Source organism: Serinus canaria, chromosome 3 (assembly GCF_022539315.1).
Source record: "Serinus canaria isolate serCan28SL12 chromosome 3, serCan2020, whole genome shotgun sequence".
Lineage (NCBI taxonomy): Eukaryota > Metazoa > Chordata > Aves > Passeriformes > Fringillidae > Serinus > Serinus canaria.
In genome coordinates this window covers 32,107,763-32,134,973 of record NC_066316.1, presented here as the reverse complement: position 1 = coordinate 32,134,973, position 27,211 = coordinate 32,107,763, and the positions used below count along the sequence as shown (strand labels likewise).

Sequence of the window (27,211 nt, the reverse complement as noted above, 5' to 3'; positions counted from 1 at the left end):
CAAATAATAATATTTTCTGTGCCTGCTCATCTAATCACCACTACATTTAGTAAATACCATATAAATAAGCATAATTTTCTTTGTCAAACTGTTTAGATCTACCTGAAACATTTTTATCTGAAATTCCCACAATTCTTCTAGACTTCTGATACTCAGCAGGGTATGTATTTGTTCATGTATCCTTTCTTCCCTTTCTTACCACCACTGTGCTTTGTTGTTGCATAACTTGCTCACTTCCTTTATTTTTCATAGCACAAAAAAAAAGATAAAATTATTTTTGGAAAAATAACAGAAGTTTCTACTACTACTTAGTGACCAGAAACAAAAATTAAACTAGTATTATAAAGCTAAACATAGTACATTCAGAAGAAAGGCACTGCAATTTTCACTCTTTAAGGGGGGAAGAAGAGGGGACACTTCAATAAAGAATATTTTTTTGAATTATATATATTCACTTGGTCACTTTAACTTATTTATTGCTGTTTATGGTCTTTGAGACATTTTTGCTATAAAATTCCGACAGTAGAAACATTAGGACACTTTAAAATTGGATTTTTCTTCCTTTCCTAAAGCTCTGACACTTTAAGTTAGATGTGCTTAAACCGTAGCACTAAACACACTGCTGCAAGATAAATAGTAAACAAAGACCCAAAATTACCACCTAGGGTAATGAAAATAAGGCAGGAATAAAGGTTATATGATATTGGTTAAAGAGGTGAGCAGCTACTATTTTCTTTCCTTAAACATACTTGCATACATTTGTTTGCTTTGTACACACAATTTGCTGCATACCATGAAAAATACAAATGAATTGATTGCTATGTTAAAGATGGCAAGGTAGCACAGTAAAAATATTTTATAGGATAATTTGGGATGAGTTGCATAAGAAACAAATCATGAAGTCAGAGCTCTGGTATATCACGCATACCAAACATATGACAATAAAACTTTTATATGCTTACATCGTACTGTTTTATGTCAAATAGTTAATAGGGAAAAACTGTATTAGAAATGTTTCTGCACTTTAAAGATGTTTCATTATTGGTATCTCTTTTTTTTGTATTAATTCTACCATAAAACTAGAAGATTGGGGTTGTTTTTATGTCTCTTCATGAGAAATGTAACATCATGACCCAGAATCTTCTAACGTTTATGCACCTTTTCAAAATTACCTAAAATAAGGGGCTGACTTTTTATACATTAGCACACAGATATCTTGGTATCATACAAGGAGATCAGGAAACAAGGAGGTCACCAGATGATACAAAAGCATATCACCCAATAAAAGACAGAAACCATGAGTAGAAGGATATTTCCACTCATTGGCAGATAGAGTAGATCCAAAAGTCAACTATGTTTTGTCATTCTCTCCCCATTATTTCTTAGGCTGTGTAAGAAAGGACAAATTGCCCTAAGCTGGTTTAATGGCCAACAAATTTTGGGTGGGAACAGGATTTCCAAGTCCTGGAACTGATTGGGAAAAGCAGAAATGGAAGCAGGAAAAGTGGCCTGAATTGTGAGAAACTAATAATAAGAAAAGCAATACAAGTGAAGAAAACACTGATCAATTCATTCAGGAAGAGCACAGAAAACTTCCCACAGGAATTGGAATCACACCCATAACCTCTGTGGATGGAAGGCACATCATTTCATGCTAGCTGAGAAGCTTCCCCAGGACAGTAAGGATTTTGTATGTTTGTAAGAGAAAAAGGGAGAGAGAAGAAAGGGGAGAGAATTAGTGAGAGGGAAAATAAGAGGGAGAGAAAATGAGAGGGAGAATACTGGCTCATGGAAAATCAGTGGTATAATTTTGATTAAATCAAAGGAGCCAATGTTTTACCTGAAAAAAATGAAATAACAACCTGGTCTGAATATGAGGAAAATTATTCATTTGAGGAACAGGTACTTTTGCTTCTTTATTTAGTCTAAATGAGGAGGCAAAATTGCATTGCTCCACTGTATTCCTTATTACAGATTTTTTTTTTTTTTTAAACACTTTACTTTCATTTCTTCAACAGGCTTTTAGAGTGCATAAGAAAGCTTCTAGGAATTGTAAATGCATTGAGTGTTGCTCCAAGGATACATAAGGAATTACATATGTACTTTTGCTTCAATAACTCCTAAAATTGTCTTCTTTCTCTTTGAGCCTGTACTGGTGTAATTTTCCTTAAGATGACCAATTTTATTTACTTTCATTGGGGCTTTGCTGTCATAATGCAACTCTGTTTTTTTTTTTTATTTTTTATCCCATCACCCATAAACGCCATACCTCACAGGAATAATTCTGCATCACCTAGAGTGTGGATGTTCATCTGTGATAAAAACTGTAACCAGATATGAAGCATTCAAGTCTCCCTCCAACATTTTCAACTATGATTGGTGAAAAAGCTTGAAAAAGAAAAATAAAATAGGGAAACCCAGAATGGTTTATTAAATAGCTGCGTGTTCTTGATAAATACAATTATAAACGTACTGCAGATGACATTTCAGAGAATTAGAGCTGTAAAGATTTAGATAAAATTATAACAAAAAGAAATAATGGCAAGGAACTACATCTCACCTTTCCACTGAGGAGGTATATTTGTTATGTTACCTGCTACTTAAAAAAATTTTCAACACCTTCCATTCTTCCTTTACAATTTTATTTTCCTGAGACAGCATTTTCATTGTTAAAAAAGAATTCACAGATACTCTGCCACAATTTCCCATTTCTTAACCCAGTAATTTTTCTATGTAAAGCATTAATCAAATCCTAATTTTTGCTTCTTTTTTGAGACAATACAAATATTTGCAAATTATTGCTGTATTTCAGTTCTGAATTATAAAGTACATAGTCTCTATCAATAAGTACATAGTCTCTATCAATACTTCCTTATAAATGTAGTCTAGTAGAATAGTGAATACCATGTTTTTCCTTTGAGGGAAAGGAAGGAAGAAGGAAGAAAATATCCCTACCATCCTTCACCCTCTGCTTACTGAACTACAGTTTTTGGTGATGATGCTCTGTACCCTAAACATTTTTACACCAAAGCAATTTAGAAAGGTGATGAATGAAAGATGTGGGCTGACCTTTCTTTTACTGTCATGATTTAGAGACTCATAAAAGTTATTACTCACTGCCATCACTTTAACAACTTCTGCTTTTTAAAGTTTTTGCTTACACATTTTCTCTCCTGCAATCTAAAGATGGATCCAAATGATAAAATGGACAGCATTGTAAACATATGAATTGAGTTATACTCATGACAAGGGAAAAAGACTCAACAAATATCTGCCTAATGCAAGTATGTAGGTGGAAAACAAAAGGCACATCTAATATTGGGGAAATTTTCAAGATAATTTTGTTCTGAAATGCTACACATGTCCTGAAAAAAACTAGAGTGGTTTGCCAGAGGAGTTTCTTATCAGTATAATGTATTTCATGCAAGTAGTATTGCAGTTTCTCTGTCAGACCTACACAAAGCATCTGCTCATTCAAAAATATATTTCACAAAATTCACTAAATGGCCTCAATACAGTGAATTTCAACAGCCTAAGAGAAATGAATTTTAAGTAAAACTCATCTGTTGCCTGAACATGTTTGCAAATAAAGAAAATAATAACAACCATCCATGGAATAAAAATTAATTCAACATAATGACAACTTACTTAAACTGTCAGCAAAGGGGAAAACAAAATAAAATCATATTTAGAAATTTGGAAATTAATCTAAAAGAGCAGCATAGGTAATACAGAAATATTATGTCAGTAAGACTCCTATAAGAACACTGGCACCAGCCCCCTATTCCAGGCACCCTTGAACCTGACTCAGCAGACAACGCAGAATCCATCTAGGTACCAAAACCTAGATACATCTAGAAATTAAGACCACACTTTTACTGAGTGCACATTGAAGAAACTTTGCAAAGAAAGCCCTGTCCCAGTTTAATCAATCATCACCAGGCCAACAAAAACACATTAAAAAATGTCAGAAGAATCAAGAGGGACCCAGAAAATTTCAAGGCCATATTAGAAGCTGTAGCCCTCCACACAAATGGCTCATTCACTTTTTGAAATTTTCAAACTACTTTAAGAGAATCTACCCCTCATTTAGATATAGTTAAATATTTTTCACAGTCTTCTAAATCCAGGAAAAACTTAGCAGAAAAAGAATAGAACACAAGTGCATTTAAAAGCAGAGTGGAACTACATTTCTGGGATTGAAGGTCTCATTGGTAAATGCAATTAGGTCTTGATCTGGCAGAACAATTAATGAGCAATGTATCCTCTTTTTTAATTTTGCACAATTTCACAGGAAGATCTTCCCATTATTCCGTCCCCACAACAACCTTCTGAAAGAATTCCTGTTTTGGGGTTTATATTAATTAATTACTGCTACTCATTCAAAGTGAACTGTAATCAGCAGGGAGCTCTTCAACATTCTTCAGAACATTGAAATATGGAAAATACTTTGGAAAGTAACAATATGGAAAATCTGGAGAGCTGAGCTAGCCCTTACTTAATATCACAGTAAATATGGCTCTGTGGTACTTTCCACATGCATTGTGAGTGTGTAATGCCATCAGGCCCAACACAAGTCTTGGAAACATTTATTCAACACATCTCTTGTCACAGTGAGTCTGCAGCCATCCAAAGAACCACAGGTGAACAGTACTGCCACCCTCTCTTTTAGCCAAATCCACATTACCTGGCAACACAGCCATAGCATCTCTAGATATAATATACCTGAGTATAACTCAGCTTGCTTTTCCTGTTTTGAAGAAGTACAACACACATCTCTTCCAGCTTTACAAGAAAAAAGAAGACCCACAAATCAATCAAATATTGACCAAAAATACTGATTTAAATACGCACACACATAAATGATTTTTTTCTCTTTGAATTTCACATGTGATGATTGATTTAGTCAATTTGTCTATGGGCAATTCTCTGCAAACAGCATTTAAGTATGAAAATGTTGGCTCAACAGTATTCTGTAACCCAAAAATCTGCTGAGTATCAAAGTTGGTTCTGTGAGGGATTTGGTATCCTATATATAAAACTGTAGCACAAGGCAGTAACTATGTCAAAAGACCCAATATAATCTTAGCATTCAGTACTTTATAATTACATGTAGGGTTTTGTCCTGGTTAGGGCCACATTTCACATTGTATCACCTGGTTTCTTCTTTGAACCCCCATTAAAAAAAAACAAGGCAGTATAAGAAATGCTGGAAGCTCTATTTTACTGGGCTGTGCTTAGAGAGCAAGAAGATTGCCATGCATTTATGTACACAAGGTCCTTCTTTGATAAAATGCAATATTCCACTGTTCAAGTACCTGTTCCTGCTAAAACACAGCACCATTTCCCCCCATCACTTGTTTTCCCTCTGCTGCAAAGATGATCATCTATGTTGCTACTGCAGTTGTGCCATTCCTTTTTACTCATTTTCAGCAATGTTTATGAGCTCATAGTATTTACCAATAACTTCTAGTCATGCTTTGTTGTTTTTATGAGTTATTGCAAAAATTATTTTAGGCAAGCACCTATATGGATGGATGCAGTCAAAGCCAAATTAATGTGAAGCCTATGCTCCAAGACTCCAGCTTATGCTGCAGTCAAATGCAAGCTAACACTGACTCAGAAGCTGTCTGAGGGGAGCACAGCTGTTAGCACAAAGCTAACAAGTCCTGCTACTTAACACAATGCTTAGTCTTTTTCTGTTTCAAAACCAGTATTTTCTACCTTTACCTTATAGAGGAAACACTGTCAAAAAGAAATGGCACAGAATTGGGAAACAAGACTTAATTCTATCTCCGTTTTGCTACTGACTGAGGACAAGCTAAGCTACTGATTCTCATCACATCATTTGTCTGCTTTTTTCATTTACACTACAAGGTCTGCAAGGAAGGGAATCTCTCCTGCAAACTGTTTGCAAAGAACTCCATCACACAAGGGGACTCTGAGTTCTCCAAGAAAGAGGAAGTCTGTACTAATACAATACTACTGCTATCATCAGTGGTAACTTTTAAATTGCTTGCATTGAGCAAAACTGTTTATCAATACATACTACAGACTTTACTACCAGAAGCTCTGTTAACTAATTTTGCCATTCTCTGAGTCAATGACAATACTAAAAGCAGTCACCTCCTGCTAGAACACTGATATGCAGCTACCTCCTCTTTATCCTGTTGGTGAAACTGTTATAGTTTTATTCTTCTTTCCATCCTAGGATTGCTACAGGAAGACCTTTCCATTATTCTTCCATACTCATGACAATCTTTTGAAAGAGTTCCTATTTTTGGGTCTACATTAATTAATTATTCTACTCATTCCAAAGAGAACTGTCATCAGCAGGGAGCTCTTCATCATTCTTTGGAATGCTTAGCACACTTAAGTGACATAACACTGTTTGCTAGGCTTTTAGGAATCAGCTTATTGCTCTAATTCCTTCTTATGAGATTCAAATTTACAGGTCTCATTCTTCACCCAGCCATTACCAATCCTGCTTACCATGGCTCTAATTTCACTACTTGTCCCTTAGTCACTAGCTCAGATACTGATCTCCCCTGTGCACAGTGGAACCAGTGTCTAATATTCTTTTCTTTTTTCAAGGAAAAAACACAAGTCTGTGGCACCAAATTAAATGCCTCCACACATATTTCACTTCTATCCCTCCTACAGTTTTTTTTACTGCTGTTGTTGATATTAAATTACTTATTTAAGATCTCAACTTGGCACTTTCTAATAATAATTTCTCTTAAACATCTGTCTATTTCAGCTTCATTTATTTTTTACAAGTCTCAGCTACCAGGAATGATTTTTTTTCCTTCTCTCCAAACAGAAAACAAACACAACTTTCACATTCTCAGTTATGTTTTGTAACAGCTGCCTGAGATTCTAAGGTAGCTGTCAAGCCAAATCTAGTTTTGCTGTGAGCTGTGAAACCAGTAAAGTTCACTGTCCTGGACTATTTCCTCAATCTCTGCCCCATACTCCTGCAATTACTGCAGCTTTTCTCATGTCCTCTATAATCTCATTATCTGTAGTACCATCAGTTCTTTTTCCTGACCTCTAGATTCTTCCACAATACCTTGGGCAAATAAGTTCAAAAGTGATTTATGAAAAACAAAAGGAGAAAATTATTTCACTGGAAATTCTATGCTATTGTAAAATGAAATAATTTAGAGCATCAGCTGAGTAGAATTTTTTTTATTTTGTATCCAAATCCATGGATCTAGAAAAAAAGTTAGCTAATTTTCTCATGTTTAATCTTAATTCTGAAACTACAGATGCAACATAAATGCCAGCAGTTAGTATTTCACTAGCACACAAGTTTTCATTAGCTTTTGCAAAAAACCCAGAGAGCTTACCACAGGAACCCAAACACCTCAGATACTCAACTCTTCTTCTTGTGTTGACAAATTTCCAAGATAAATAAATATACACAATTAAAAGAAAAAAAAAAAAAGGAAACACAAATGCATTCAAACATCTGGAATAAAAGTGAAGTAATATATGTTAATGATATTAATCAATGCAATATTTAAGAGACCTAAACACAAAAGTATGAATTGTACCATCTGAAACAGCTTTTGAATTTCCTATCTGATTTAGAACCAAGAGTCTAAGCAATGAATCTAGATCCAGTTTGCTAAATAATAGGAAGTCTTGACTAGACATGATAATTAGGACAAAACAAGGAAATTACATCATCAGGAGGTCTATATATCTGGAACACCATTTTTAATTTACCCTGGCAACAGATTGTATGCTGTAGCCAACAACAAACTTGGTTGCAAGTGTCAAACTGGGCTGAAAATCTGTGTTTCATGCTGCCACAAAATGGCAGTAATACCAACACCTGCAGCTTGCCAGGAAAAGCAAAGTGGTTCCGAAGCTTCTGACAGAACAACTCCAATCTAGCAACTGGCAACTGACAGCTTCTACAATTCACATGACTTTTTTTTTATCCTTACACTTTTATATATATGTTTTCACATGTATGTGGAGCACACTGCAGGTATGCATCAACACTATTCTCAGCTGATGCGCTAGAGACTGGCAGCAATTCACAGTTCTACACCTTCCTTTGTGTGCTGGAATTCCCTAAAGTGCTCTGCAAAGCAATAAATACCATACCCAAGGAGAAACAGTGATAGATCATCAATACCATAGTGACTTTCTGTACTCAGACTTAGCAGCCATTCTGAGTACAACAATATGTCTGAAACATGAGTACAAATTAATCTGAATAGTTCTACATGTGAGGGATCTTCTAGGCAATCACCTGCACTACTGCAGGTTGTATCTGCAGCTCTTTGATTCCACTGTAGAAGGATGGCAACTTCATTCAATCAGTATTTGCACTATGCTAAAAGGCCAGGCAGGTTTCCCCAAGGTTCCCAATTGTCTTAAATGTGTGATCTTATGCTAAACCCTGGCTATTAGAGTGAACTGCCAAATGCACACCCAGGGAATACAAAACTATTTATAAAGCAGCTGCACTGGTAGCAGTAGCATAGAGCAACTTGAGCCTAGCTTTCAGTGCTTCTTACTGCTCACTACAAATGAACAGCCCTCTGCATTTATTGAGGAGAACGGTTTCCTAACCTTCAGGAGCTGAAATTCAGATACCTACTTATAGCTGCTCTTCTGCGCTCCCTGCTCCTCTTTCAGCTTCACATACTTACGAGTTCAGTGGTTTGGAGAACACTTGTGGGCTTTCTGGAACCATCCCTCCAGCATCACACACCTGTGCAGGCACAGCAGCACACGGCACAGCAGCAGCCATGTAGCTATCCTCCAGGGGTCACAATTGGGTTACAAATCCTATAAAATGTGATGACTGTGCAGCCTGATTTAGAGCAATTTATTCACATCCTTCTTCATTAAGATTCAAATGGAATAAGTAAGATAGAAATTGAACAGATACAGAAATTGTGCATGGCTTGCTTCTGTAGTCAGTAAACATTTATTCACTAGGCACAGCTCTCTCTCGTGCTCTCCCTCTCCCCTTCCTGCTTGCTGTTTTAATGCATAATTAAGAAGGTCAGAATTAATGAAGCAGTGTGGAGTAAAGTTCAAGGAATCCCCAGGCACTATTTATTTTATTAGATCTCAGGCATGAACATCAGATTGGCAGCATTAGAGGCAGAGGCAGTGTAGCTGGCAGCAGTCCAGGCAAGAAGCTACCAAGGAATTCTTACCTGCAGTGTCAAGTCATTGCTGAGCTCCCTCCCTGCAAAAATCACCCGCAGCTGGTCAGCTGGAACTCCCTGTCGCTGGGCAACTGCCTCCTTCAGCTGGAGGATGCTGGAATCTGAACCAACCTCCACGGGGAAGCCATGGCTGGAGTTGAACCTGACAAACACTGAACAAGAGCAGAAGATGTTTTTAAGCAAGGATTTCTCATTATATGTTTATACTAGCATGACAGCAAAAGGCTTACTCTTCAATTACAGGAAGCATTTGCTATTTTCAGAGAAAAGCTACTAATACTCCTGTGTGGTATTTTTAACCCCCACCACAGAATAGTTAGTGACCAATACATAAAACCTATGTGCTTCCCCTGGCAGTATTAGAAATGACATAGAGCATTTAGAATCAAAAGAAACCCAGCTAGGCAGCTGTCCAAGTAGCTGCTACCTGGCACAAGAGATTTTATGTGCAGTCCCAACCTTCCCAGGCACAGGGCACATGCATTTTCTGTGCCCCTTGTGCACTTCCCCAAGACATTAATAAATGCAGGAAACTGAGGTATCCTCTGGAGCCAAAATATATTAAATAAGGGAAAACAATTCCTTGTAACAAGGCAAAGCACAATCATACAGATTGGTTTCCCACAAATATAATGCTAGAGAAGATAATGATAAAGAGGAAATCACATGCTAGAAGAAATCAGAACCACAGAATTCTGTATCTGGGAGTGTTGTATTACAGCACAGTCTTTTCAGAGCTCACTAAAATATCTGCAGTACATAACTCCTGTCAGCATCCACCTTCAGTGCAGAAAATCACTACTGCACCAGTCATATCACTTTTAGAGCTGCAGCAACTGGTTTATACACCCAGAGAAGCCTGGCAAACAAACTCATAAGCTTCCTGCCATTCAGCTGGCAGAGCTGTTTTTCATAAGAAGCCTGAACGTGCTTGTTGAGCCCTTGGTCAGGGGAATGACTGCAAGACCTATGAAACAAGGGAAAAAACTGATTACATCCATATCAGTCACAGAGTTTGTATGTAGAGTAGACATGTTCCCAGTAGACTGCTTCAACCAATACCTTCACAGGCAGGAAGCAAAGGAATTAGCAAAACCCAATATAAAACAAAAAATCATTTATATCAATTATACCTGCCACCTAAACTACCTGGGTATTGATTGCAACAACCAGTTATTTTAAAGATTTATTTCCTATTCCCTCTACAATGTTTTAGCTGAAGATGTTACTCTTTTGCATTTTTCTTGAGTGACAGAAGCATAAGTTCAAAAGTACTTAGAGAGTTTAAAGAAATAACTATTTTTAAAACTAAAAATAGGAGTTTTAGTAATTTTCCAATGTAGAGTCTACCAGACAACTCCAAAGGTGTCAGATCCTTTCAGAACATTTGAACACGGCTGAGGTTGCTACCATTGTTTTTATCAGCCACCAATGTTGTAAGCTGTGCAATTTCACATCTTCAATTCACATCTGGCTTTAAAGGATAAGGCCATATTCCAATAAAATTATATGCAACAATTTAAGTTTTGTACTTGAAAGCACCCTCTTAATGTACTAAAATTCAGTACTAAGATTTCACAATACAGTGTTAGGCAAGTGTCCTGCAGTGTGTTATGCAGCTTTCTGCAGTACATCTCATTATAGGCTTTGATTCCTATTAAGGGGTGTTCTGGAGATAACTGTGCAAGTTGTATATTCAGACTGTTCAGAAGAATCAGGAGAATTTGAATTTTATTTTGATTATGGCTTAGAGACCAAAGGAGGATGTAAATGACAAAAAGTAGTTACAGCCAATGGCAATTGAACATTTCCCATCTTTCCAGGAACACACAATGCTCAACTGTAAACAAAATAAATAAAATTATCCATGCCAATAGCAAATATATAGTTAAATCAATGGGGATTATACTTTCTTAGTATGCTACACTGTGACTATATATACACCTATATATACTTTAATATAATTATATAGATATGCTTACATACACACATAAAATGCATATATGTGTATCTCCAAAGAGCTCTTCCCAACAAATACATAACCCTCTTTCTCTTTAGTCTTGCAAATGCCAATGCTATTGGTTTTGGAAATGAAAAAAAAAAAAAAAAGTCAGCAGATACAGTGACCACAATTCAAATGTGGTGGTAAAAGGAAAGTACTTGATAAAAGAAGTATAAAACCAGCACCATTTAATAGAATTGCACAGTGGTATTTATGTATTTATTTTTAAAGGCAATATAAACCAAACACACTTTCTCGAAGTGTAAGTGAAGTTTGACATGATGAATCGCAAATCCTTCTCTCAAATAAATTTATTTTTATTTAATTACAACACGTAACTCCTCCTCCCAATGTGTATGAGGTATCAGAAATTCAGTCTCACAATTCTTACCACAAGCAAGCATAGGAAATGAGTGTGAGTGCATCATTTTGCACTTCACAGCTCAGAAGTCTGAAGAGTTAACTTGGAAAAAAAAGGTTAAAATGCCAAGTTTGCTTGCTGGAAAAATCTAAGCCACAAATACTTTGCCCTTAAGCACTTTTATTCTATTATATAGTCTGCTATCCAACAACTCTTTTTAATGCAAAAGAAGAGAAGAGACCTTTGCTCACTTGCACAGAGCATAAAAAGATTGAATACAGACCTTCAGCATGTGGAACAAAAACCAGAATTTCATTAATATAATATTTCAAGCTGTCTTTTTAGTAAAAATAAACTTATTTTCTTCTTGACATTTCACCTCAATAAACAAATAATCAATATCAAGTTGATATTCTTAACAACACACATTATCCAAGAGATTGCAGGTGAAGTTGTGCAGATACTCCAGACCTTTTCTAAACAATACATGTGTTGAAGAGACTTAGAATATAAAGTTTGTCCACTGGAATTTAAATAAATATTGACTTAAGAGGAGATAAGAGAATTTACCTGAGGCCTAAACTGCTGGCAGAAATCCAAAAGAAATAGAGTTACTCAGACACAAGTACAGGGGGCAGGTGTGTAGGGGAGCTGCAGAATTTCAGTGAAGGTTGGAAGAAACCTTGGGGCAGGGACCCCTGCTGGAATCTCAACAGGGCACATTCCAGATTCATTCCTGGGATTCAGCAGCCTGTCTTCCTTGGCAAGTCATATCAAAAGTTCCAAAGCTGTCATCCCCACTGTTATTAATCCAACAGGTTTTCCAGTTGTTAATGGAGAAGACAAACGTAAAATATTGGAGAAGCTTAGGCACTGCCTGTGAACAAACTGTGAAGGTACACTCTTGATACAGAGAAGCAAAGCAACAGAAGGAACTGTGGCAAGAATGAAAGGAAGTTGTAGACAGCTTTACATTGCTGCATGCACAACACAAATTTCCTTTTTAGTTTTGACATAAAATAACAAATTCTTCCTTCCTAAAGTAGGGAATCACACAATCCTGCTTTGCAGCACACCAAAGAAAACCTATAATAAAAATGCATCATTTGTGGCAAAAGAATGCACATATTTAAAATTTAAGATCTTAACAAGTTCTAATTCCCATTCTTCCCATGGACAAAAAAAAAAAAAAAAAAAAAAAAAAAAAGAATGACACAAAAGTTGAACATAAAGACAGTATAAAGTATGGGAAACTTGTTTTATTTTTAAAAGCCCTTTCTTTACTGAGGTCAGGCAAGACCTTTGACGTGTTATTTTCCTAAGACTAGGGGGAAAAAAAAACTTGTGACAATATCTGTCTGTGGTGATCAGATCCTCTTTGCCTCAGCACACGACTTGAGAACAACTCTTCTTGGCTCCAAAACCTACATCTAGACTACTTCATATTTGAAAGTATTATCCCTTCCTTTTCAGGATTAAATTTTTCTCATAAACTGTGATTAATAATTTATCCAGTATAGCTAACCAGCATAATACAGATTAAAAACAGGAAAATTCACAGAAAGGATAAGTAAAACAAGAGAAGGTAGGAACTGAGACAACATAAAATCCTTGCCTCCTAAAAAAATAGCACGGAAATTTTCTGGAAGTCCCTCTATTATCACACAACTGTGTATCACCTCTCAAGGCAGAGGACGAAGACATTTGTTCCAAGTATCTCTTTTATTTCAGTGAATAAAATAAAAACATATATAACATATTTTTCATATCCCTGGAGCTTCTGCATCTTCAATTATACAAGATATTGTTCTTGTTTTTTAATCTTTAGACTCAATTAGTATTAGATACATTTGTGGACACTTTATAAACCCCAGTCAATATCTGTTACTGCCTGGAATTTCTACAACCTAAATTGCAGAAATGCAACTGTAAGCTTTATGGAGTCCCAGAAATTAGCAGTAGAGCACAAGATAATGGGATGGCACTACATCTTATTCCACAACTTTCTGTTGTTATTTCCTGGTGCTAGGGGAACTGAAAAAGGGGAAAGAAGTAAAGCAAAAGACTGAAGAGAAATGAAAAAGGGAAAAATATGGGTTGAAGATACTCTACAAGTTGAGAGGACTGAAAAGGAATAAGTCAGATTTGTGTCAGGGTTGTATTACACAATCAGTTCGTACATGCTAATGAAGGTCCAATCAAATGCTTAAACAACTTTGTGCAAAGTACTTTGAACTTTGATTTTCCACAGAAACTTAAGCAGCTGGGAAGTGATGTGGTATCTCTTCACATATCTGTGCATTTAGGTTCTGCCCTGGAATAGGAGACCTTTCTAACACCTTTAGTTCCCAAGAGCACTGGAGGGCAGGGTGGTTCAGTCACCTCTGCTTTAGTTTTTACCCTACTTCCACTACATCAAGTCTCACTTTGGAGGCTGTCACTGTCACAAAGCTCTGGCCAGCTGGCTTGCCTGACTTTTTCTTGACATAAATACATGATAAAATCTCATAGTCATTGGAATAACCAGTCCCATAGCAAGCCATGTATCCCTCTCATCAATTAGCAAACATATCCTTAGTACTCTCCAAGAAAACTCTCAAAAAGAAATCTTGATTTTTTTCATCAAAAAGTTGCCAAATTCCGACAATTTGGAGCCAAGTTGAGATAGTAGGATCCCAAGTCTTGATGCCCCCTTGCACTGAACATTCTGCCAAAAATTTCCCTTCTTTAGAGAAGGAAATCCAACTAGAGAACCTCTGCTGTCTACACAAGGAAGGAGATAGTGTCTCAGAAATAAATGATTTCACACATTTCAGTCTGTATGGCTAAAAATCAACAGCTTGAACACTACCTCAAGATGAGTGAGTTGCCATTCCAGCTATTGATGTATTTGTATGACATTTTCCTGGAAAAATACCTTGGTCTGTGTTTTGCACCAGGTCCAGAGTGACAGGTATATACAATGAAGTGAACCCTGACTTAATGCATTCCCACTCAGTGCTGAGCCATGATAACTGGAAGGATTAGGTCTCCTTCATCACTGCATTTGTGAAATAAAATTAATGCACATTAATGTAAGCCAACTTCACAGCCGCAGCAGAAAAAGAGCCTACACAGGCAATAAGTGGCAACTCATTAAGCTGGAGTAATTTGGCTGCTTCTGATCATTTGTAAATTACCTTCACCTAACGAATGATTTTATGATGTAGTCACACAGAGCGATGCAGTAATCCAAAATAAACAACGTCTATAAAACCTTACCCTTGGTGAAGGGAATAGACTCTCAGGAAAACATCTTTAGTGCTGGCTAACACGTAATTAATACCATTAAAATAATTCCTTGATCTTTAACTCATAAGTTCGAGATTTCTGATGGTTTTATTTACTTTTAAAATAAAAATAACAAGTGGGTTTTATTCAAACTACTGTTTAGGGAAACCAAGACATTATTATTCATAAATTCTAAATATATACTGCATGACAGTTTTCTACAAAGTCATGAGCAGCACAGAAAGGGTGAGTAGGGACAGGAGATTCACCTCCATCACAAGATTTAGGGTGCACCATAATCAATTTATATGAACTATGTTCAAAAGAGGCAGAAGCACTATGTTTGCCCACACTACTATCAGCAGCCCTTCTGGAAAACTCTGCCAGAGAAGTGGTAGATGCATGATGTATGAATTTGGCTCAAGGGTAGAAAAGAAATGGGCAGGTCAGTAATCTCTATACTGGAAACAAAAGAATAATAGTCACAAGTATGTAATAAAGAGTTCACACGTAGGCTTTGAGCTCAGAGAAGCAACACCTTTCAGTCAGATGCTGAGTCAAAGAGGAACTTATAACTACAAGGAAAGCAAAAAATAACAGATACCATCACACTATTCCCCCTGCCCCCCCCCATTTTTACGAAAATACATTTTAAACTCCTGTCATTTGAGTTAAAAATAGTTGGAAGGACATAAGAGAGGAATATCATCCATGACTGCTCTATGATCTTTCTTCAGAAGGCTCTCTGGTCACAGTTACTGCTGAAGACAATACATTTACAGCTGCTTTATTTGGATTTTTTTACAGGGGATTAACAGTCTCTTCTGAAGAAGAGCGCTCTTCTGTAGATGTCCTGGGTTTGTATTTCCATACACATACTCCAATAGAATGCAATACTGAGTAAGCAGGCTACAAGCAGGCAGGCTAACAGTTTCCTCCTGACTCTTCATGAGCAAGTAATCCAAACCAAGAACTGAGGCAAAAAAAAAAAGACAAGAGCTCAGCACTAGTCTTTTTCCCGCCAGAGCTATGTGTGCACATGCAGTTGCTTTCTTCTATTGCAGTAAGGCAATGTTTAAACTCAGCAATTCTCACAGTAACCTAATTTTGTGCTAGGAAGTATGCCTTTTAATCCAAGACACGCTAAATTTGCCCAGTAAATTATTTCCTGTGATTAATTCACTCAGTTTTACTATTCTTTTTAAGCTGGAGGAATTCACAGCTAGCTAACTCAACTCTACAATTATGTTGGCATTTCCTTTATAAGTCTCTTTAAGAATGCTATTTTCCTAGCTATTTTCGCCCTGATTTACTGGCTGCTTATGTCAGCACCAAGCTGCCATGAACTTCCTTGATGTAGAATCAACCTAAATTCATGTTTCATTTTAAATAGATGCATACTGTTCTTTAATGTGCTTGGATATGGATAAGAGTCTTTCAATTCCACATATTTCAAGCCATATGCTACAGCTTTCTGTATTAATAGGAAGTATTACACTTAAAAATAAAATGTATACTCTTGCAGCTTTTAAATTACTCCTGTCCTGTGAGAGAATGGGTCAATATTTTTGCAAAGACAGCATGAGTTCAATGAAATTCATGGGAGGGTCAGAAAATCTGAAATACGACATACTGCAATAGCTTTAAGGCTGTAAAAGGAACTATCAAGGTGAAGACTTCAATAAGGAGATTCCATCATTTTAACAGTTACACTTATTTGCAGTTCTGCATGAAATTTAATATAATTTTCTTGTAGCACCTACATGCATCTAAATACCAGAAATGTTGTTGGACAGCTGAAGTTCCAGACAAACAAATGTATTATAAATATGGCAGCTGTCACATTTGACTAAGGAAGGAGATTTCTCACCTTGTGAAGTATGTTAGATGTTCAGTATAGAACAAAACAAGTATTAAAATTTATAAAATCCATATTATAATGTGGATTAAAATGGCATACATATTGTCAAAATGGGTATGTGGAAAAAGATTAGTCACACACATAATAAAAATGTCCCAAAGAAAACATACCTCTATACCCACCTATTAACACAGAAACCTTTTGCTTCACTTTAATTTTAACAAGGACAAGTGACACCAAGCCAAATCTCCAGGGAATAAAATTTGTTACAGCCCTGTTAAGCCCAGGACAGTGGGCTGTACAACACTACATGGCTGGATGCTGTACAGCCAAATGCATTGTTTGAAGGGAGAGGAAGAGGCTGGCTGCTCTGGAGAACAGTAAAACAACAGGGCTTCTTGCCTTGGTGTTTGCAGATCCAATGTCAGCTTTTAAATGTCCACATTTCTTTGCTTTTATTCAGCCCATTAGAGGGGTCCCAGTATCATCACAATCATGTCCTGATTTGTTTTAAAAAGCATGATAGGCAAATAAAATTGATTTTCTTTATTGAAAACCTAATTTTAAGGTTACGTTCTGCGACCTCTTTTTTTCTTAAGCATCTCCATTTTACCAATTTACTGATAAATAGTTCTTGACTAGCAGAAAAATCAGCTTTGCCCTTCACCCTTAAAATGCTAACCTCACCCTACTCCTTTTAAACTGTGAACACCATTTTTGCTCTCCCAAGACCTCTTTCTCACAAGTAAAACTAGGGCATGGCAGAAGAGACACTACCAGGGAGGCCACTGGGGACAGCACCAGCCCTGGCTGTCCCTGCCTGGCTTCCTCAAGGGCTCCACACTCTGCCCAGGGCCTCTGGGGTTACAGTCTAACTCAGCCACACCATTTCTGCAGCAACTTGGAGTCTACCCTGATGGGTTCAAGTTAAATTCTTAAGGCAAAACTGCATCTGTAAAGGATGTAATGTAAAGATGAGGTAAAGATCATAAGTAATTCCACTAGCTTTAGTAAAACTATCTTAGCTGGCAGTTTAACCCCTTAAATCAAAAGAGAACTGCAAAATGATTGGTAGCCAAAGAAATTTACAATTGTGTCATAGGAATGCGTACCCAGCTTTTCTTCTGAACTTGCAAAAATAGAAGTTCTTGTATCCAAGCTTGAAGATTTACCATATATAGAAGACAATTTTCTCCCTCTTGAGCTTTTCAAAGCTCTTCCTACTCTTGTTTGGCTTTGTTGTTTTGGTTTTTTTTAACATCTACTTTTCCTATCAATCTCACAGCCAAATAATAAGCACCTCTAAGTCCTTGACACAACAAAATACCCAGCAGACACTTTTGAGAGAAAAAAACACATGGCCCAAACTGACTGCCAAAAATAGTCTGACATTCCTACTATAAACTGCTAGCTAGCAGAACAAAAGAAACACCATTTCAAACATCTCAGTGTCACACAAGAATCCTAAAAACTCACTATATTGTTTGAACACACATGCAGAGAAATGTATTGGGCCTGTTTAAAATTTACACAGCATAGTCATTGACACTCACCCCTTAAATATATTAAATGTATTATTAGATATATATATTTATGTCCAAGCCCCTCAACTCAGATGCTATTATTTCAGTACAGAGCCAAATTCCATTCACTGAGCAGAAGTAGACATGAGCTTGCTAAGAGTATGGGCTCCAATTCACAAAATGCTTTCTGGGCATATGACTCAAATACTGTTACAAAAATGAAAAGTTAAAAACCCCAAATAATGAAATGCCAAACCACAGTAGGAGGTCTCTCAAGAGACTGAAAAATGGTGATGCACACAGTATACCAACTGAATATGATGGGAGGAAAACAGTGAGACTTTTCATGGACAAGGAATTTTGCTTCTGTTTTGTTGTTTAGGTTTTTTCAAACCAACTCTAAGCAGACTGAAAGCATGTATAATTTATAGATAAGCACAGCAAATACTGAAGACCATGTGGACCTATGCTGTGCCATAAATGTACTGAATAAGTTTGTTGCTGTTATACCAATTCTCTGCTAATCTGTTTTTCTAGATTTGCCTTTACTGTCCAACACATCAGCAACTTTGAGGAAGATAAAATAATGATTTCTCTCTTGGTTACATCTAGGTACATAGATGACATGAACTTAGGTATTTCAAGGCTTGCAGGTTTACAATTTTGAGGTATATTTCACAAAAAAGCTAAGAAACTATAAGTTTTTTTAAATTAAAGACTAAGATATCTATTTAAAGTAATTCCATAAATTTAAGAATGGAGGCTTCATAATCTGAAGTTTTAGCTTATTGTCATGCTAGATCAATATGTCTTAAATATCAGAATATGAAAACTGTTTATCTAGTTAGGTTATAATTCCCCTGGAAGAACAGTTTCCCCTGCCACATGTACTGAAGCCAAAGATTTTCTGGGAATCTATAAATTGAGAATGCCAAATAAAGAAAATTATACAAAAGTTTTGCTATGTCAAAAGCAAGATACGTGTAAATCAAGATGTGAAATAACAGCGTAATTGATGATGACAGGATGAATCTATTTCTTCTTACTTGTTTTAAAACAGTTTTTAAAGTTAAAATATTCATTTAATTAAATCAAAAGTAACACATTTTCCCCAAAAAAAAATTCCTAGGAGCTCAAAATGAAAATTCAAAGAATTCTGAGTGAGTCATGAAGTTAAAATTTTCTGAACAAGGAGAAAAATAAATCTATGCTTGTAATGTAATTCGATTCTCTATACATGGGCTATTTTTCATTGGAAAAGCTGAAGTGTTGTGAGAGGCCACTAGTACAGACTGCACCTAACATCCAACCTTTGTGAATGGGTCCCTGCTGCCAAAACAGATCTTCATTGCACTGTTCCACAAATTCTCTTGCAAAAATGATGGTTGGCACACCATCTAACAGTGGGTGGAAAACAAAAATGCACCATCATTTCTGTGAGGCATGGGAGGTACAAAACATTTTGAAAGAGAAGAGTTCTTCTTAACTTAAGTTTTAAAGGCTGACTGTGTTGATCAATTATTTCAGCTTGCTGAAGAAAACACAGTAGACCAGTATTATGTTATTATTTTGGGCTGTGTGCTGTGTTCCCATTGGCCCTTGGTAGAAGGAACGATGCTAGAAGAGCAAGTTAGTTTTCCATGTGATTTTCTCTTTTTCAAAACATATTTTAAAGCCTGAAAGAATGGACATCATTTTTTTGCTGAAAAAACTACAAGTTCTTCATTCTGGCTATGAATATTCCCAGAAGAAGACTCATCTCAATGTCACACACACCTCAGTACTTCTCAAGATTTCCTTTCCTTCTGTCTTTCTGACAAACCACAGGCAGCTGCAGCCCATCTCTCCCTGTGCCAGTGCATTTGTCAATTAGTTTGAAGGAAATCACCCGGCACAAAAAGCAGAGCTTATGATCAGACAGGAAATTATAGTCTATAATACAATTTTATTCTTGTCTGTGATTGACTGCACATCAAAGGGCCACTCAGTGGCAGCCACTGATACTTGTTTAAGGTAAAAATAGTTCTGCAAAAGCAGATGGTGGAAGCAGACACCAGTAGATCAGAAATGCTGAGTCTGAGTAGAGTATACTTTAGATGAGCCTTTTAGAAATGAACCAAAAGGATTTTAACACAATGTTCCTTTACAGCATACTGCCATTACAAACTGTATGGTCTTTTCAGATACTGTGGAAGTCTGCCAAATTCTGATCACAGTTTTCCCTCACACCCTATTTAGAGTGGTATGGGCATCAGCACCTGTAAATAGGTACATTTCTTTTCACAGCATATGCTCCATACACAGACTTTATCAGAATATGAATTTAAGAGTATTAATAAATCTGTATGCAAATAACCTCACCGAACTCAATATGACTTTTATAACTTTTTACACTTATTAGGGATAAAATGATTGTGATGTATAATGCCAACATGTCCATCCAATGAGACACTTTTAACACCTAATGAACCCAATTGTGTCAGCTTAAGCAAATGATATATGTGAGACAAGAACAAAATCAGAACAAGATTTATTTAAATAAAGCCATTAAATATTTTAAGCCAATCATCCAACTGAAACCACACCTTTTAATGGCATGTGGGAGCTCTGAATAGTGACTGAAATTAAAAATTAAATACAATGGAATGCTAAAGGGTCAAAAAATTTCAGAAATAGCTAATTTGGTCAGATATTTAGAAAGGTATTTGGAGGAACTTAGCATCAAAATTAAATTAGTGCAAGAAGAACATGAATTATGAACAAAAATTGCTGGATTAAACTGCTTTCATCAGGTATTAGATATAAATGTGTGACAATGTGTTTGTAATCCTCATTGTAGACAAGAGAAGTAAAATTTGGACATATTTATTCTTTTAAATTATTGACTGTGACAAAAAAATACCACTGCTTTTCTTTAGGTTCTCTTCCCTCCAATGAATTGAACATAAATTATACAGCTGGATCACAACAGAACAGCTAATAATTCTCTGATAAGAAAAAATGATGCTCATTATGGAAGAAGAAAGATACATTAGTAACAAAATATATAACAAAAATATATTCAAAAGACTTTGAGCTATTATGTATTTATAATATCGTATGCTGGTAATTGCAAAATGGCAAATATTTATCATCACATAGATAAAATCCTTATTTTCTTTCTCAAAAAAAAACCCAGAAGACCTAGTATATGTCTCATGATTTCCCTGAGAATTAACATAGGTCATCATTTTTATGGGGAGGTTTCATTAAATTTGCCAAAGACACTGTTATTAACAGTGCAACCCAAGTAAGATTTTTTTTGTGATTAATGTGGTTGAAACAGTAACAGCAATTAACTGTTACACTGTGTTAGTGAAATTGTTTCCCTTCCATGATAAACAACTTCTATAAGGATATTATTTACAATAAGCAGAGAAACCAAGAATTGTATTAAATCAGATTTAAAAGGGAGTGTTAACCTTCCTCAGAAGACAGCTTTTCTGAATCCAACTTTTTAATGTGCTTTTCATTCCCAAGCCTTACTGGCCTAGTAAGAGGCAAGAAGAACTAGAATCCTAGAAGTTTCTGCCTTTCACAAGGAAAACAGAACAATGCAAAAGAAACAGAATAATGAACTTAAGAGAGAAAAAATTGGAAGCCTAGAAGAAACAGATCAGATGGTGAAGAAAAGGCTTCTCCAGAATTGGAATCATATAATTAAAAATTATTTTAAGTTGGAAAGGACTTTAAGATCATTTAGTTCTAACCTTCCTGCCATGGGCAGGGACACCTTCCACTAGACCAGGTTGCTCACAGCCCCATCCAGCCTGGCCCTGAACACTTTCATGGATGGGGCATCCACAGCTTCTCTGGACAACCTATTCCAGTGTCTCACCACCTTTGCAGTAAAAGATTTCTTTTTAGCATCTAATCCAAACCGACTCTTGTTGTAAGGCCATTTTCCCCTGTTCTCTCACTTCATGCCCTTGTAAAAAGTTCCTCTCCATGAGTGTTGTAGGCTCCCTTCAGGTACCCAAAGATTGCAATTAGGTCACCACAAAGCTTTCCCTTCTCTAGGCTGGACAAATCAAATTCTATCAGACTTCCCTCACAGGAGAGGTGCTGCATTCCTCTAATCCCCTTGGTGTCCCTTCTTCTGTACTCATTCCAACAGGCTGATGTCCTGGGGACTCCCAAGCTGGATGCAGCACTGCAGGTGGGACCTCACTAGGGCAGAGGGGCAGGATCCCCTCCTTCAGCCTGCTGGCCACACTGCTCTGGATGCAGACCAGGATACAAGTGAGTTTCAGAGCTGCAAGTGCCCATTGCTGGGTCCAGCCTCTCATGAACCAGGAGCTAAAGTCCTTCTCCAGGGCTGCTCTCCATCTGTTCATCCCCCAGCCTGTGTTGATACCAGGTGTTGACCCAACCCAAGGATAGCACCTTGCACTGGATTAAACATCAAGAGGTTCCCAAGAGCCCACTTCATCAGCTTGTCCAGGTCCCTCTGTGCAGCATCCCCATCCTTCAGGTCTGTCAATGACACCACTCACCTTGGTGTCATCTGCAAGCTTGCTGAGGGTTCTAGAAAGAATCTACAGTCAGTGCATTATTTGGGGAATAAAACTGAGTGGCCTCCATTTTCTTGCATAATATAGGTAACTCCTGAGCAGCATGAAGCTTGTCTTTACTCCAGGCTGCATCAAAACAGAAGCTTGCAAAGAACCCCTAACTCACACTGCAACTAAGGATACATTTATATTGTTATTTTTTAAAAACAAAGAATAGAAGGAATATAAAAAATAACACAGGTGGGAGATTACAATCACATCAGTGGAAGACAACACGCAAAACGGAGTCCATTTTTCACTGTGTATCTACTAAATCCCTTACATTCCCTGCCACAAGCCATATATTTTACAAGGTTAAATACTGATATTAATTGCTCATACAAAAGTTCCATGGGGAATAGTTAGTACTAAATTTACAAGATGCAGATATCAATTTCATTTAAAAACTTTCACAAAGTCATTTGACAAAAGTTGTATAAAGCAATAAAAAGCTTAAAAAGGTAGTTCTACAGAAGACACCTGTATCATTGGCCAAAGCACTGAACAAAAATTTTGTCTCTCAAAACTTGCAGGAATCCTAAATTAAGATGTGGACAAAAAGACATTGATACAAATATTAGTTTGAAACACTCTGGCAACATCAACATGGCTTCAACAGCCCTCCTGAAAATTCATGAGCTTAGGTGAAATACATTAGAAATGGTTAAATACTGATAAAAGACTATCTGGTAGCTCCTTTAGGAGTCATTTACCCCTATGCAAACACTGCCTTTATATACATGCACTGTATATAGATATACACATATAACATGCACATTGTGCATGCATATATATGTTCTTAAGAAATGGGAAAGTTTGAAGGGTGTGATTATTACGAGAAAGGCTGAAAGTGAAAACAATCATTACAAAAAGAGCTGAAAAAACCTTGTTTTCTAGATTTAGAAAACTTCCCATCCATAATGCAGCTGCAAAGCATATCACACCATATATGTGGGCTGGCTTCCTTATTCTACACTGACAGAAACTGAAGGAGACCTGGGCACTTGTTTTTGGCAGCACTCAGTCTGTCTGTATCAAATCTAGACCTAACTGTTAAGGGATTGTTGAACCACTCCTCACTGTTGGGACCAACAGCAGTGGCTCTGTAGAGCAAGATGGAACATCCAAGGTTAAAATACAAACGACAAATTTTCCTAACTTTTGGGTGATATGGAGAGGGACCAGATTAGTCTAGCCCCATATGCTGTTCACTATAGCACCAGTACTAAATGTTTATATGTCACTAAGTAACATAAAGAGAAAAATGCTTGGATCATTTTGACATACCCATTAATTCGCTATTTTATTGCGCAGTTCAAGAACCAGTATATGATAGAAAAACTACATGAGAAATCATTTTATTTTAAAACTGGAGCTAAAAGCAATAGAGCTGATGAATAACCCTCCAAGAATAGCAGGGGATCAAGAGCCATAGGATTCATTTTACATGCTAGAAACAGACATGGAGGCTGCATAGGGTGTGCTGTAGTCCAACAGCGGGATTTCCTTGCATATAGTATTTATCTCAAAAAATCACCATCTCTTTTTTTATCTGATCTGTCTTAGACTTACAGATCCACAGTGATTGCTGTAATCCTAAGAATTCAGACCAGTTTGCCTGGAGAGGTTTTAATCTAGTGAAGTATCACTGTAGTTCACTCGCTGATAGACCTGTGTGGTGCTTGTGTGTGCTGAGAACTCTAGCTGCACTAGGGATACAACTTGACTTCCTTCTAGAAAGAAGGATGTCTAGTAAAGATCCTAGTAAGACTTGTCTAAGGTTGTGGACAGATATTAAATTATCATTGTGCATTGTTTTTGAGAAACTGTGATCAACCACTGAAGCCCTGCAATGGAGAAAGAGGAGATGGCCAAGGGCAGTGTGCTCCCAAGGCTCATGGTAAGATGTAGGGAGTCACTGGTGACAGCTGCTACAAAAACAGCTGAGCTTGGCTCCAGACAAACAGGCCCACAGGGGGACTTTGATCTAGATAAATATATCAGCTTAGTGGATCAGCAGCTGGTTGTTGTTATTTAATAAACCAACCAATGCTCATCCCCAAGTTAATCCAAAGAGACCAAATGTCTTCCTGCACGTGCTGACCTGGAATGGGGGTGTATTCACACTTCCACCAAACACAGAGTATTAAATAACACAACTGTGAACAAAAAGACCTTTGGATACCAGTGGGCTTGGGCTGACTTTACACTCCTTGTATTCCATCCTGGGGACACCGAGTGTCACAACAAGAATATTATGCAGACTGGCAAAACATTCACACTGTGCTTCAACTATGTACAAAAACTGCTGTATTCTGCAAAGTATAATTTCTCCAGGCGTAGTGAATTACATGTATTGCTGTACTGCTCTACTAACTCAGAATCCCAGGCAACATCATACAACTGGGCTCCAAAAGGAATATTCTCCTATGCTTGACATAAAATACCAATTTACTTACTCATACTGAACCAGCTTTGAAGATCTTGAAAACAACGATCCAGCAGGGAGAAACAGAAAATAACAAACTGTGTCCAAAGGACAATTCTTAGTACAGCAGATAAGACACAAGGGGTGCCTCACTGTGTTTTCCCAGCATTGTGAACTAACACAACCTTTCCTAATCAATATACCAAACATACTAAGTAACAAAGTCAGAAGTTCATAAGTTAGAGATAACACAAGTAAAAACAAGCTCAGTATTGAAATGCGACCCTATGAAACCTTCATTTGGTTCTGCAGCTCTGTTAGGAGGGGAATTTACTCTCCTCTGCCTCCTCACTGAACAGGTGATACTTCAACAGGTCATTTTCAGTACATTATTTTCAGTGTTAGAATTCATCAGGTTAACAGTGGCGATAACTGCAACAGGGCTTGTTCCCTAAATAGTGTTACTTTGTTCAACATGTCATATCACAGTAAGTTAAAGCCCTTTAAGCAGGCTTTTATGCTGAGGCAAAGCATACAGTAAAGTGATGAATCGGTGAGAATCCTGATCTGAGAGAGGTAAATTTGTATTTCTTGCTTGAATAAATTTTACTGTCTTACATTTGGTTTGTAGATTACAGGAGCATACATTTGTTGACAACACAGGCCTACTCAAGGAGGTGGATGCTCAACCAGCTCTCAATCATACTGTCACAACTCAGGGAGTAACTATGTTTTTTCCTATTGTTTGCAGAAAAAAATCATAGCAATACAAAAATAACATAGGGGAAATGACATGCTATATTTCTGTTAATTTTATCTGCATATATAATGCATTTGACATCTTAAAAGTTAATTTTTGAAATAGCCCCTTCTAGCTGAGGAATAAGTCATCTCATTATCTGTTGGCCTCTGGCACTAATATCCAGCTTCTTTTACAAAACCCTAAAACCCATACTGTGGGGAGGCTAAATACAATAAATAATAAGCACAGTTGTTCAATAATAATTTTTTTTTGTGCTAGGAATTTCTGAATATGATTACATTCAGAAATATTGAATTAACTTTAAAAATACTAAGTAACTTATGTTGTCAAAAGGGATTACAGATGTTTTCTTCAGCTGTCATACCAAATCATTCCCAGCCTTCTGATTATTTTAGGACTAATGTATATCCTTGGGAAGGGGAATTGAAGCTTGATCACAAAAAACCCAATCAATGACATACTAAAAAATCCCATTCTACAATTTTCCCTAATTAAAAATACATACTATATATATATAAATATTATATAATATAATATCTTTACATATATTATATAGTAATATGTACAATACATACTATAATGTATTATACATATTACTTTTCATATAATATATAAAAATAGATAATATATTCTGATGATACACACAGTGATGGTAACAACATTTCAACACCAGATCTTTCTTGAATACTTATTTTATGTGGCCTTTCTCTGAACATATATCCACACACTGGCCTCTGAGTAAGGTCAATCTGAATACAGCACCCAGCAACAGCCTTCACCTACAATTTTAATTCTTGCATTTTGAAATATTTTTATTAATGCTGAGCCTGAAAGAAGAGAAGCAAGTATGTACAAGGGAAACAAAAAAGCTTCAGGAGCTCCACTGAGACCTCAAAATAATGCCTAAAGGTAGAATCAATCTTCATGTTAACAGAAATGTTGGGGCAGCAATTGTCTCTGTCAGAGTGATCATTCTCTCAGATAACAACAGGGTGACAGCAATCACTGGGAGTTTTTCCTTAGGCAATCTGCATAAATATGAAGACAACTTGTTTGGGCCTCACTTCTCACTATCCACTGACTCCTCTTTGGGAGCACATACAACTGCCTTGGGGAAAGAAAGGCAAAACCAGAACCTTTGAAGCAAGTTACCCTTTCTCAAAGCAGATCCAAATACTGGGCACAAACTAATCACACCTGATTTTTTTTCT

The 27,211-nt window shown here is 36.7% G+C and overlaps 1 protein-coding gene across 2 annotated transcripts in view; it reads right to left on the bottom strand.

Annotated features, from left to right (window-relative positions):
* The window catches only part of PRKN (parkin RBR E3 ubiquitin protein ligase), a 678,491-nt gene that overhangs the window by 544,632 nt on the left and 106,648 nt on the right, over window positions 1–27,211 (bottom strand). Inside the window, exons 1-2 of one of the 2 annotated variants that reach the window (XM_018915631.2) lie at window positions 25,269–25,373; window positions 9,189–9,352 (exon numbers count right to left, since the gene is read on the bottom strand). In XM_018915631.2, the coding sequence (XP_018771176.1) occupies window positions 9,189–9,352; window positions 25,269–25,272 (168 nt within the window). In that variant the 5' untranslated portion in view covers window positions 25,273–25,373. Of the gene's footprint in view, window positions 1–9,188; window positions 9,353–25,268; window positions 25,374–27,211 lie in introns of those variants that run through there. The other variant, XM_030235709.2, reaches the window with a different exon arrangement.